The sequence below is a fragment of the Pelophylax lessonae genome (genome assembly GCF_965119305.1).
Source record: "Pelophylax lessonae genome assembly, chromosome: 7".
NCBI classification, from domain to species: Eukaryota; Metazoa; Chordata; class Amphibia; order Anura; family Ranidae; genus Pelophylax; species Pelophylax lessonae.
Window position 1 is genome coordinate 194193854 of NC_138774.1, and position 15008 is coordinate 194208861.

The 15008-nt window shown below is 43.4% G+C and overlaps 1 protein-coding gene across 1 annotated transcript in view; it reads left to right on the forward strand.

Annotated features, from left to right (window-relative positions):
- Positions 1 to 1339: 1339 nt before the first annotated feature.
- UBA1 (ubiquitin like modifier activating enzyme 1) overlaps positions 1340 to 15008 on the forward strand; it is a 75855-nt gene continuing 62186 nt past the window's right edge. Inside the window, exon 1 of the mRNA XM_082262819.1 lies at positions 1340 to 1481. Coding sequence (XP_082118945.1) covers positions 1404 to 1481 — 78 coding nt within the window. The 5' untranslated portion in view covers positions 1340 to 1403. The remainder of the gene's footprint in view (positions 1482 to 15008) is intronic.

Genomic DNA, 15008 nt, shown 5'->3' on the forward strand with positions numbered 1-15008 from the left:
TCTTACACCCCACTTCCTACCACCCTTCCCCATTCCTGCATCCCACTTCTTACCACCCTTCCCCATTCCTGCACCCCACTTTTTACCAACCTTCCCCGCACCCCACTTCTTACCACCCTTCCTGCTCCCCAATTCCTACCGCCCTTCCCCATTCTTACACCCCACTTCCTACCACCCTTCCCCGCACCCCACTTCCTGCCACCCTTCCCCATTCCTGCACCCCACTTCTTACCACTCTTCCCCGTTCCCACACCCCACTTCTTACCACCCTTCCTCATTTCCGCACCCCACTTCCTATCACTCTTCCCCATTACCGCACCCCACTTCCTACCACTCTTCCCCATTACCGCACCCCACTTCCTACCACCCTTCCCCATTCTTACACCCCACTTCCTACCACCCTTCCCCATTCCTGCACCCCACTTCTTACCACCCTTCCCCGCACCCCACTTCTTACCACTCTTCCCAGTTCCCACACCCCACTTCTTACCACCCTTCCTCATTCCCGCACCCCACTTCCTATCACTCTTCCCCCATTACCGCAACCCACTTCCTACCACCCTTCCCCATTACTGCACCCCACTTCCTACCACTCTTCCCCTTCCCCATTACTGCACCCCACTTTCTACCACTCTTCCCCATTACCGCACCCCACTTTCTACCACTCTTCCCCATTACTGCACCCCACTTCCTACCACTCTTCCCTATACAGCATCCCACTTCCCCATTCATTCATCCAACTTATCACTCTTCCCCATTACTGCACCCTACTTCCTACCCCCTACTTCTTATCATCCTTCCCCATTCTTGTAACCCACTTCTTTTCACCCTTCCCTCACCCTAATTCTCACCACCCTTCCCCATTCCTGCACCCTACTTCTTTCCACCCATCACCTTTCCTGCACCCCACTTCTTACCACCCTTCCCCATTCCTGCACCCTACTTCTTTCCACCCCATTTCTTACCACCCTTCCCCATTCCTGCACCCTCTGCATACTACTCTTTCTAACTTCTGCATCCCTCTTTATACTATCCTTCCCATTTCCTGCACCCCCTTTATCACCCTTCCCCATTACTGAACCTCTCTTATCACCTTTCCCTTTTATTGAACCCCTCTTCATCCCATCCTAATTCCTGCACCCCTCTTTCCCATTATTAAACCCCTCTTCATAGCACCCTTCCTAATTCCTGCACCACCCTTCCCCATTATTACATCCCTTTCACAGTGCCCCTGATCATCACGTGTACGAGCACAATGCATCGCTAAGACACGCCCCTTAGCCTAATTCGCGCCCTTCTGCCATCCTCCTCCGCTCAGCCCCGCCTCTGCCTCCCCACCGGCGCCGTTTGACGTCATCGGTCTGAGCCGGTCTCGTGAAGTCATACTGCGCGACGCGGGAGAGATGGAGCACCGGCTGGCGAGGGAAGCCGAGCATTCATTGTGTGATCGCCGTTCCCAGGGAGAAGAGAAGGAAGAGGAGGTACGGCTCGGGGGATTGGGAGTGAAATGTATGGCAGGATTGGGGGAGGATGCAGGCCAAGGAAGGGGGGTCCTTCTTTAATGGCTGGCACAGACAGGCAGCATGGAGTTTGTGTGCTGTACAGGCAGCTCCCCATATCTGGTGGGAGGGATACAGGCCACATGCGGCCCTCCAGTTACACTCTCCAGCATGCCATAACACTATCCAGATAACTTCAGAGTTCGCTGGGACTTGTAGTTCTACCATCTATTAGGGCCCAGTCTGTCTGATGTGTTCTTCTGCCCTCACAGCTGCTGTGCGACTGTTAAAGAAGAACTACAGGCACACTTTTTTTTTTTTTTTTTTTTTCATTTTGGATAGAGTAAGGGAGGGTTATAACCCCTGTCAGATTTTTTTTATCACCATCTGTGTCCCATTGGGGAGATTTCCCTTCACTTCCTGTTCCATAGTCAAACAGGAAATCCATAAAAATTAAAGTGACTGTAATGTCCCATTTTTTTTTTTCTTCTTTCCTTTAAAAAATACCAAACATGTTATACTTCCTCTGTACAGTTAGTTTTGCACAGAACAGCCCGGATCCTCCTCTTCGATCCCTTTCGGCTCTCTTGGCCCCTCCCTTTTGTTGAGTGCCCCCACAGCAAGCAGATTGCTAAGGGGGGAGCCGAGCAAAAGCTATTTCTAGGATTTGGATAGTGAACCGAGGCAACGGTGAATTGGTGCTCAGGGAAAAGTGCTGTTCTCTACATTACACCGCATAATAAATAACTGGGGGGGAATGTATAAAAACTAAGGTAGCGGTGTATGGCAACAAATCAGTTATTTTCTTTCGTTTTTGAAGCTTAAAGAGGAGTTTATCTCCCCCCCCCCCCCCCCCCCAAAAAATTATCAACAGCTACAAATGTAACTGCTGATTTTTTTTTAGGATACTTAACTGAGCAGGGATCTAGCGATGTCCTTACCCGAGCAGTGTCTTTAACCACTTGCCGATCGCCTGCTGCAGTTTTACTGCATGAAACGACGTAGTACTACAGCGCGCGCCACTCCCGCAGCGGGGATGCTGATGTTCGGGGCTGGGGGCCGCAAATGCCGTCTGGCACCTGCGATCGCAAAAATAAAAATCGCACAGGTGATCAAAAGGACAATGGTTTTATTTGGGTACAGCGTCACATGACCGCGCAATTTTACGTTAAAGTAACACAGTGCCAAATTGCAAAACATGGCCTGGTCATTAAGGGGGCAACTCCTTCCTGTCCAGAAGTGGTTAATTGGCTTTGGATCCAGGCTCTGGCATCCTAACAAAGGGAAACTGGCAGTGGATTCCCAGCCAGGTTCCCACTGTGCATGCGCTAGCTTGATGTGCTTTGTTGAATGGTCCCAGAGACTGCTGGGGAAGGGGGTGGGGGAGGTTGCAGAGATCATGAGTGAGAGCTGGTACCTGTCAAAACGAAGGTACCTAATCCCCCCCCCCCCCCCCCCAAAAAAAAAAATAAAGGGCCAAATGTGCGAGAAGGGGGGGGGGTGCAGGCAAACAAGTGGAACTTCCCCTTTTGAGGAAAGTTCCGTATTAAAACCGTTAGCATTTTTTATCTTAACACGTTGCGCTCAATAAAATAAACCCCTCCAGTATACTAAATTTATATAATCAAAAACTTTGCACTTGCCCAAAAATATCTTAAAATGAATGAAAAACAGCTGCAGCACTCAGAATTAGTTAACCTGTGTAAAATGTACACACACACACACACACATGTGCCTTTTCTAATCTCTAAAAATCTTTTCTAATTCCTCCCACCAGTGATATGATAGACACAATCGAGAAAATAAAACAAATTTAAAAGCTACATAATTCAGTCCATATAATTACTCGTGAAAATCCTTTGTGTCCAAAGGCACAAAGATCTGATTATGTATGTGCAACTTTCCAAGCCGTGCAAAATGCAGTCCGTCTGATAAAACCATGAAGATCCTTCCACCGATAAGTGCCAAAATCTTTAAATGTGTGTTCTCCGCTCCAACCACACCAGAGCCAAGCCAGATGCTAGAATTGTTACTCTGACACTTTTTCCAGCTTTCAATGCTGTTCGCTCCCGCTCCTGCCCTCTGTGCTGCTTCTCTGAACTTCCAGTCTTCCCAGGAAAAAGTTAAGGGTGGGAAGTGCAGTCTGGAGTCAGTATGTTGGCTTGGAGCAGGGGAGTTAAACAAATACAGTGCTGCGCAGTGTTAAACCTTCCACCCTCATACACTGTGTGCAATTAAAAAATCACAATATCATACAATCAATGGACAGTCACTAAAAATAAAATATCAATACCACACAATATCGCACCTTCTCCCATCATAAACGATGTGCATTTCATGAAAATGAATAAATACGTCAAACTAATATAAATTTGTGCAAATCAAATATGTATTCCAATGTTCTTTATTTAACCCCATGTTCAGTTTCTTCTTTTTAATAGGCCACTCAGTATGCTCAAAAATTGTCAATCTGACACCAACTCCGCCATGTGCTGTGCGGTCCCACCACCTTCACTCATATGCTCTCACCTTAATGTCTGCCCTAAATACTTTTGGGTCTGATGCGCCTTCCCTTTAAAAATGTATAATATCCCAACTAGTTGCCCTCCACGGATCAGATTTCTCAATCCACCTCCATCCAGGTAGATGCCCAATCACCTCACATTATCTATCTAAAAATAAATGAATGATCCTAGTGCTTTCCATCTAAATACTAAACTTTATTATAAACCATTCTTCAAAAATAACACTCGCGTTATATTCACCTAATTAAAGTATATGTGAACCCTCACCTCCTAAAACAACCTATTCGATTAAAATTGAAATGAAAGGCAACATTTTTGTGTATTAAAAAAAAAAAAAAAAAATTATATATACCTATATTTTTTGTAAGGGATTACATACCCTCTATTCTCCGCTGCATAAGGAGCTCAGAGAGCTAGGGGAGGAGTAACAGCAGTGCACCGGTCTTCCCAGTGAATGGCCATGTCTAGATAAGTCTAATCATTGGAAGAGAACAGGCCGAGTTTTCCAGCACAGCAAGAAAACTGACCACGCTGTGCTCTCATGTTTAGTATGGTCTGCTCTTAATGGGAAAGCAAAGGGATTGTCAGGATCACCAGGTATTTCACACAAAGGAAGCAATACAAAGAGAAGAGGATACTTTTTCAAACAAGAACATGATACAGCAGACATACAAAGATGTCAGAAATATGAAATGTTGGAAAGCTGAACTGCACAAACTACCCTTCTAGTGGGACTCCCCTACACTGCAAGGGTAAATAAAATGTCCAGGGTAGCAGAAAAAAAGGGGGCTTTTACTTACCTTATCCCTTGTTCTCCCAGCAGCCAGTCCACTTCCCTCCATCATCTAGGTCAGTGATGGCAAACCTTGGCACCCCAGATGTTTTGGATCTACATTTCCCATGATGGTCATGCACTCTGCAGTGTATTAGAGCATCATGGAAAATGTAGTTCCAAAACATCTGGGGTGCCAATGTTCGCCATCACTGATCTAGGTTGTGGGCAAGCCCTTCAATTACAATGCAGGACTGTTGGACCTGCCTTGTGTGTGCTGTCAGAGATGCGACAGCCCATACAGAGTGCTAAAGAGAAGAGGCTTAGTTTGGGGGACCAGTCGCATGGAAAGGAGGAGCGTGCGGGAGTTTGTGATAAAGTACCCTAGAATAAAATGAGCATTCAACCCTTTGTGGTGTGGTTGGGGGACTCAAGATAATGGTCCATTTAACATTCCTTTGTCCAGTAGTACCTTCGTAGTGGTCCTCTCCTTCCCAAACCGTATTTCACCTCGTCTCTAGGTCATGGTGACACTGAGATTCCACACAAACATTTGAAATTAATACGTCTGCAACTGAATAAAGCCTCTCCTTGTCCATCATGTGGTTATTGGTGGGCAAGTTCTTGACCTTCTATACTTCAAATAGCACGTGGCCAATTGATAAGCTTCAACGGACTTTCATCCCGCAGAGCTGCTCAGTGAAGCATCCTGGTCTTCCTATGGTCATTACAGCTGTACTGAACGATGCTCATGTAATGTATAGTCATCTTTTGAGCGCTGGCTGCATGAGGACTTCATCCCCTTAAGGAGGCAGCTCCACAACGGCTTGGGCTCAGGGGAATTCGGGTCAAATAATAATGGCTGTTTTACCTAGAAGAATAAAGAAATCTTTTGGAAAAGTACTGCCAGGGATACCTGTGGGTTGAAGATGAGTGTTGCCAAATACCTTCATGATAGGATATCCTGTACTTATTTAAATTAAATCTGTAGATTTAAAACAAAAAAAAGTAAAGAGGAACTAAAGTCCGCTGTAACATTTTTTTTTTTTTTTTTTTCAGGGCCCCGCAGGTGTGTTATGCCATAAAGCGCTAGGATGCACTGCATATTAGTACATTATGGCAGACTTGCCTGTCATATAGTGCCCTCCAGTGCTGTGGTGGGATCGATCTGCTGAGCTCCTGGCGCTTCCATCTTTGCCTGGTCTTCCTTCCAGCCATGGGATAGGTCAGGCTATGATGTCACTGCCATGCACGGGAGTCGCATCACCACAGCACAGCTCGGGGCTGTAAATGTTCCCTGAGATGCGCATGCACGGCTCAGTGATCATGACAGCTGACAGGCAGAACAATGCATTTATTCCAGAATAGACCAATAGGCCTCTTCTGCCATGAGTACCCTGTCTGTCAGCCATTTGTTTTACAATCAACTTTACTTCCACTTTAACCCCTTAATACTCTAAGTACTCGGGTGTCCTTCCAAACTCCAAAGACATGCTGGTAGGTTAATTGTCCCTAGTATGTGTATGTATGAATGTGAGTAAGGGACCTTGGATTGTAAGCTACTGTAGGGCAGGGACTGATGCAAATGTATAGGTATGTAAAGCAGTATATACATTGTTGACGCTATATATAAATACCTGTAATAATAAGTAAGCGCTACCGTCATCAACTCTCCCATATTGTAAAACCTTGTAGCGGTAGAGAGATTCTACTTGAGATTTTCCTCAATTTTCTCTTTAAATTTTTTTCGGTTTTCGAGATGCACTGAAATTTTGGCGGCCGAAAATGGGTGTTATCAGAATTTTGGTGTTATCAGAATTTTGGTGTTATCAGAATTTTGCCTATAAGAGAATAAAAGTGCTGATAATGGCATCAAACGCTCTTGCTGCGATTTTACTGTGTCCCTGGTGTTTTTCATAGGTCACGTGACTCAAAAACCCCATCAAAAACTTAACACGGGTGCGTTATTGATGCATTCTTGCTGCATTTTCAAAGCATTTCAAAGTGCATGCGAGTTTTTTTTAACTGAGCAACAAATGCAGCAAGCAGGATTTTTAACACAACGGAAGCGCAACTGACCAGTGTGAAGACATACATCGAATTTAAAGGGATACATTTTTCTTGAGCTTTTCTTGCGCTAAAGGTGCCAATAATTGACAATTCACATTCCTTTAAATTCATGATATTAATTAAACAGTTGAATATAATACAATTATATATAAAAATATATTTTTTAAAAACTATCATTTTTGGTTTCAGTTTTTTGTGCATCCTGCTTTTTTCGGTTTCGACACCAAAATTTCCATTCGGTGCACTTCTAATTAGTTTTACACAATGGCACAGAAATCAACCACTCATTGGTGTGTTGGATCCCTATATTCCCAGCCTCTGCTATTATTCTACCCAAATTCCTGGCTCTCACTTGCTACTCAAAGCAGCTTGCAGAACGTCTTTCTGCTGGTAAAAAAATGTGTTTTTTATTTTATTTTTATTTTTTTTACACTGAAGCCTGCAAAACATTGCACCTGCGATCAGCAAATCGCGGGTGCAATGCCAGGATCCTGCAGAATTTTAGGACACTGCCCGTAGTTCCCATATGTGGGCAGTTACTAAACTGCAGAAAGTATCGATGAACTAAGAGCGCTCACTGACTCTCTCGCAGTTCATGGAATATTGCAAGCTGCCAGCCACAATGGATGATGGTGCCTGTAGTTCATTCATTCATTCATTGAACTCTGAATGATGCAGTCATGTGGGAGGAGGAGATCCCCACCCGCTGTCACAGGGAGAGGAGACAGGAGTTGGAACATGTAACCTTTTCCATGGGTGAACTTATCCTTTAAATATCAAGCAGGACTAGTACAGAGTGTTACTGGAATGACAGCTCTGTGATTGTATCATTCGCTAACACCAGGGAAAAGATGGCAGAACTTGTTCTGAGCTTTTTTTTCATCTGCACGGCAAGGGACTTACAAGGAGATTGACCTCCAGCCCTAATGAAAATGGATATAACATACAATTGGCTCAGAATATTTTAAATCTGCAGACTAGGGATATGGTCTGTTTCACTGTCGGGGATGATTTTACCTTATTTTCTTCCCCTGTAGCCCAAGCACTATAAATGAAGTTAGTGATAGTTACTGAGAGAATGTGTAAAATCATTCTACCTCTTCCCAACTGCTAAAAACGTGATTTTGCCTATGGCTCTAATGAAGAATTTTCTTATCACTTCTTTTCTCACAGGAAGTCAGACTGGTAAAGCGTCCCAGTGGGAACACTGAGCGCATACCAACTTAACATAGGCTCTAACCCTTCTCTGCTGTGTCCAAAACAAATAGAATTCTGGAATTGGGCTTTAAATTCGTTGTAAAGGCAGAAGGTTTTTTTATCTTAATGCATTCTGTGCATTTGGATAAAAAGCTTTCTGTGTAGCAGCCTCCCCAGCAACCCCAAATATTTCCTGAGCCCCATCTCTGTCCAGCGATGTCCTTTAGTCCCTTGGCCGTCAGGCGGACACCCTCCTGATTGGCCAACTGACTTTGATGGACAGAGGCGGGAGCCAATGGCACCGCAGCTGTTTCTCAGCCAATCAAGAGAGGGGGGGGCAGGGCCGAACCACAGCTCCAGGTCTGAATGGACATACGGAGCTGCAGCTCGGCATGGGTGCCCCCATAGCAAGCTGATTGCTGTGGGCACTCGACAGGAGGGAGGAACCGGAGAAGAGGAGGATCTGGGCTGCCCTGTGCAAATCCACTGCATAGAGAAGGTAAGTATAACATTTTTTTTTTTTTTTCTTAAAAAGATGAGAGTTTACAATCGCTTTAACTGCTTGGGGTATACAATAAATACATGTTTACACACTGTTTTGTGTTCTGGAAATATTAATCTGTGTTCCATTTTAGGATCGGCCACATGCACATGATTGTGCAGTTTAATGTGCCCAAAGCGGTTGCTGACAGCTGCTAGAGCAGACTGGTGACTAGACAGTGATCACATTTCTTTTATTTGTAAACAAAGCTGCTTGGAAGGCAGCCATATTTCCCTCTCCATCCCTCACAAGTGTGTTGCAGTTGGGGAGAGGTATACACCGACACTTTTTACTAGCAGGTCGAGTGTAAAATTTTATTTAAAAGTGTTGAAGGATCACTCTACCCAAAAATGATACACTGCTAAAAAAAATTAAAGGATCGCTTTGAAAACACATCAGATCCTAATGGGGAAAAAAAATCTCATGCTGGATATTTATACTGATATGGACTGGGTAATGTGTTAGAAACGAAAGGATGCCACATTGTTTAATGAAATGTAAAATTATTAACCTACAGAGGGCTGAATTCAAAGACACCCCACAAATCAAAGTGAAAAAAATCATGCAGCAGACTAGCCCATTTTGCTGAAATATCATTGTAGCAACTCAAAATGGTACTCAGTAGTTTGTATGCTCCCCATGCGCTTGTATACATGCCTAATGTCTGGGCATGCTCCTTATGAGAGGATGGATGGGGTCCTGGGGTATTTCCTCCCAGATCTGGACCAGGGCATCACTGAGCTCCTGAACAGACTGAGGTGCCGGATAAACCGAAACGTAATGTCCCAGAAGTGTTCGCTTGGATTTAGGTCAGGCGAGCCAGGGGGCCATTCAATGGTATCAATTCCTTCATCCTCCAGGAAGATGGCGGCATACTCTCACCACATGAGGCCGGGCATTGTCATACACCAAGAGGAACCCAGGACCCACTGCACCAGCGTAGGGTATAACAATGGGTCCAAGGATTTCATCCTGATACCTGATGGCAGTTTGGGATCCATTTTCTAGCCTGTAGAGGTCTGTGCATCCCTCCATGGATATGCCTCCACAGACCATCAATGACCCACCACCAAGCTGGTCATGCTGAACGATGTTACAGGCAGCATAACCATTCTCCACCGCTTCTCCAGACCCTTTCATGTTTGTCACGTGTTCAGGGTGATCCTGCTCTCATCTGTGAAAAGCACAGGGTGCCAGTGGCAGACCAACCAATTCTGGTGTTTAATGGCAAATGCCAGTCGAGCTCTACAGTGCCGGGCAGTAAGCACAGGCCCCACTAGAGGATGTCGGGCCCTCAGGCTATCCTCATGAAGTCTGTTTCTGATTGTTTGGTCAGAAATTCACACCAGTAACCTGCTGGAGGTCATTTTGTAGGGCTCTGGCAGTGCTCATCCTGTTCCTCCTTGCACAAAGGAGCAGATATCGGTCCTGTTGATGAGTTAAGGACCTTCTACGGCCTTGTCCATCTCTCCTAGTGTAACTGCCTGTCTCCTGGAATCGCCACCATGCTCTTGAAACTGTGTGGGGAGACACTGAAAACTTTTGGCAATGGCACGTATTGGTGTGCCATCCTGGAGGAGTTGGACTGCCTGTGCAACCTCTATAGGGTCCAGGTATTGCCTCATGCTACCAGTAGTTACTGACCCTAGCCAAATGCAAAACTAATGAAAAGCTCAGAAAAGATGAGTAGGGAAAAAGTCAGTGGCCTCCACCTGTAAAACCATTCCTGTTTTGGAGGTCATCTCGTTGTTGCCCATCTAGTGCACCTGTTAATTTCATTAACACCGAAGCAGCTGAAACTCAATACTAACCCCCTCTGCTACTTAACTGACCAGATCAAAACCCCAGGAGTTTGATTGACTTCATGCTATACTCTAATTAAAAAATGTGTATTTTAATCATAGATGGGGGTCCTTGTATGCTCAGTCAATACTTGTATGCTTTTTATATTCCAGCTATGAGATTACCCCACCTATCTTATGCAATGGGTTATTTTTTTCCCACCCTCTACCTATTGTGTTGAATACAGTTAGTGAGTTTTTCCCCCTTGGTTTCAGCCTGATAGGCAGGTTGCATTCACAAAAAATGAATGTACAATTTCCCTAGATTACGTGGAGAGAATTAAAATTGATTGTAAAACAGCCAATTCAGTTTACAATTGAAACAATAGGCAAACATTTTGTTTATAGATATTAAAACATTATAAATACTTTTTTGCAGTTCTCCAGTATTCTGAACCATAGGGTTATATTTCGTCATATATAGGAGTAGGACACTAGGCAGAAAAAAGACTTGGCTACACCTATGGGCAGTCCTGGGTGGTATACATCCCCCTCTCTTTTATAGGCCTTCAGTTGCTTTGCATGCCCTGGATGTGGTTCAGGAGATTTGGGTCTATTTGGCAGTCACTGAGTCTTTCGGGGGTCAGACTCACTGTTTGATCTCCTCTTTTCCCTGTAACGGCACACTCTACTCGGGTGCTGCTTGGGCCTTCCATCATCAGGTGTCCGTGGCCCAGGTTTACAAGGCTGCCACTTGGTCCTCTGTGCAGACTTTCACTAAACTTTATAAAGTGGATGTGTTGGCATCTGCAGATGCTTCCTTTTGGCTGCAAGGTTTTGCAGGCTGCTGTTTAGAGGGTCTGTTCCCTCTTTGGGGGAGTATTGTTTCAGGTCAGCTCCAGTTGTTTTTTTTTTTTTTGAGTTCCTGTTTACCTGGTTGGCTACGGTTTAGCCTTGGGATTTTTTTTGCTGTTCCCGCCCTCATGTTTGACACTGTTTTGGGAAATCCCACGGGTCAAGAATCTAAGGAGCCCTGTCTGTCCATGAATGAAAGAGAAAATTGGATTTTTGACTTGACGTAAAATCAATTTCTCTGAGTTAATTGACGGACACAGCACCCACCCCTCTGTAGAGTTGTAAACTTCTGACACTGCTTGTCACAAAACTAAAGGATTATAGCAGGGAGGGGGAGTATACCACCTGGGACTGCCCCATAGATGTAGCCAAGTCTCTTTTTCTGCCTAGTGACCTACTCCTGTAGGGGCAATATAACCATATGGTCCAGAATACTGGAAAGCTGTGTCCCTCAAACTTGGAGAAATTGATTTTACAGTAAGTCAAAAATCCAATTTTTTTTTTCTCCACCCTTTTTATAAGCGATCACATTCCATCTGCTCCCTGGGTTCTCAGCTGCATAAGAGCTGGGGGGAGGAGAAGCAACAGCACACTGATCTTCCCCGTAAATGGCTGTGCATGGGCAGGGGGGGGTCCGTGTCTGGACAAGTTTAATCATTGGAAGAGGCAGAGTTCCCATTACAGCTGGAGAACTGACCACGGTGTAGTCAGTTTTTAAAGGGAAAGCAGTAGGACTGGCAGGAACAACTGGGATTTCACACAAAGGAAGCAATACAAAAAACTTTCATACAAGTACATGGCACAAAAGGCATTTTTTTTGCGTATAAAGTTTATTGATTTTCACATTATACAGAATACATATATTAATAAAAAAGAACACTTACATTATTCCCACCCCCTTCCCTTCGATCCCTTCTTAACACCTCCTTATCACTCCTTTTTTTCCTACTATCTTCAATTCAGTTCAGTGTGGGGCCCGTCTCAGGCAGGTGACCCAAGATAGAATGCAAATGACTAATTTCTGCAAAGCCATCAACTGCACCTGCAATACTACTCAGTCTGGCCTGGCCATCTTCTGCCCTAATGTTCAAGTACAGCGCCACATAAAGGGAAACCCTAAATGATGAAGGAAATAAACAGAGTCCACAAAAGTCTGTCTTCTGCCCTGCCCGGATCTCCAGCTTGTGACGGGAAAGGTACAGGGCACTTTTGCAGTCACTGTTGTCATAATACACTGATGCACCCTTCGGCACTCCCTTCTACAGTTTCATGGATCATGTTCAGTGAACAATCCTACTTCTGCTAGTTTCAAAATAACTATGCTAAGAAATTTTAGAGTATTTGATCTGTGTAATAAAAAAAAATCCACTGGCAAGCATGAAGACTGGCCTGCTACCTTTGTTGGCAACGTTGTATTAAATTTAAATGGCACATCAATGAACCTTGCTAGTGCACATCAACATGTATTTTAGCATGCCACAACGAACAAATGATATTCATATGGCGTCTTGATAAGAGAGGTTGTTTATGCCCCGATTCCTGGTGTGCTACCACCCTATTCAATCTGGAAAAGACACTAAATGTGTTGATATGAGGTTAGTAAGGAAACAAACCAGACAGGTGTAAAGAGGGCCGAAATAGAACAATAGGAAGTGGCTTTTCTAGTGGATGTAGTACAGTAGTAGGTTTGGTGTTTTTTCTTTCTCTAATATGGGAGCCTAAAATTCTGGCATCCCATGTAATAATGAAATGAAATACACTGCCTGGAGCAAATGTGAATGTAAAAGGTTTAAGGGCTAATTCAAGCCACAAAAATGTCTTCCAGATCAGTTTCGGATGCGTTTCTGCATGTAGGTGTTTCGGTGCGTTTTTTTTTATACAATTTCCTGCATTCCAGTACAGTTCTGTGCAGAAAAATGTAGCATGTTCCACTTGTGTGTGGATTTGTTTTTTCTGGAACTGCAAGCACTTTTGTGAACTATGCCATCATTGTACAGTCTGGGGGCCTATAAGATCACTAAAAAGTATTTAAAGCGGAACTAATTCTATTTACCAGTTTTAACAAAACCGTTACATTCCCAGGAATGTTAACTGTCACACTTGCTTTTGCTCTTAACCAAACTGTCAAACCACCAAATGGCTTGTGTCATAACTGATCACATGTGCAGCACCATGGCAGTTGTAGACCAATCAGAAGCTAAGATGGCAGATTCCTTGGCTGAAAAGGATAGGAGGATTTAGTTCCGCTTTAACACTCTTATATATTTTTACTCCTCCATAAATGCTGTACAAAAATAGGGGTGCGTTCCCAGGGTCCATGTTTGTGAAAAATAAAAAGGCAAATGTGTCTGCTTGAGACACAAGTCCATCCAATTCAACCAATAGAAGGGGAAAAAAAATTATATATATATATATATATATATATATATATATATATATATATATATATATATATATATATATATATATATATATATATATATATATATATATATATATATATATATATATATATATATATATGTATGTGTGTATGTGTGAGCAGAAACCAGCGGGAGGGCAGGTCGTGCGATACACAGCGCTCCGAGCCGGGTACAGCCAATGTCCGGAGGGACTACAACTCCCTGCAATCTACCTGTAATACACTATAGTCCTCTCCTCTTCTTTGGGTACGATCTCTTTTTGGCATTATCCCCTGATTGGAAGCCTACAGATCCCCCCCACTTTGGAAGCAGCTGATTGATCCGGTCTATTCCGAGAACCATCTCTTTCAGCCTATCAGTTGGGACCTCTGGACCAAACAGTACATGCTCACATCTCTCCACATAGTGGTAAGAGTCAACTCCTATCACTGGGTGTTCACTTGTGTATACAAGTTATTGAGAATCACTTTGGATCACTATTTTGGGATGAGGCCCCACCCACCTCCCAAAACTCCCTAACCTTCACTCCATCTTCTGAATTGAAAGACTTTTTTACAGTTTTGCACTTTTTGGAATTGAATGTACATGTTTAATTGGTGTCATCACAGACATCACCAATGAACTTTTTGTATTTTTTCATATTTAATTTGTCTTGCAGTGCTGCTTTCACCCCACTTTCATCTGTTTTTAGGTTTGCGCACCTATTTCCATATATACATATATATATATATATATATATATATATATATATATATATATATATATATATATATATATATATATATATTACACTCACACACACACACACACTCCTATAACCAGTTGATTTGGAGAGAGGCAAAAAAAACTCCAATAAAGCATGATCCAATAGGGAAAAAGATTCCTTCTGGATTCCCCCAAGAGGCATTCAGGTGTTCCCTGGATCAACTTTATCTATAAATATTAGTATCCAGTGATATTATGTGTATCTAGGAAAGAATCCAGGCCTTTCTTAAAACCATCTACTGAGCTGGCCAGAACCAGCTCTTGAGGAAGTCTATTCCACATTTTTACCGATCTTAGGCTGGCCAAATATAATATAATATAATTTTCTTCAATTTTCCTTTTTAGATTTACCAAAACAATATAATAGGAGGTCAAACCTAAACACTTTCATTGTGTATGCCCTTGCATTACATAGTTGAAGGTAAATCTTTAAAAATTTGTATAGTGTATTGCCAGCCTAACTGAAGAAACCTTTCTGTATTTGGATATTAAATCTCTTTTCCTCCATACCTAAAGAGTGCCCTCTGGTCCTCTGAGATGACCTTAAAGCGAATAACACCAAGTTCACTATATGGACCAC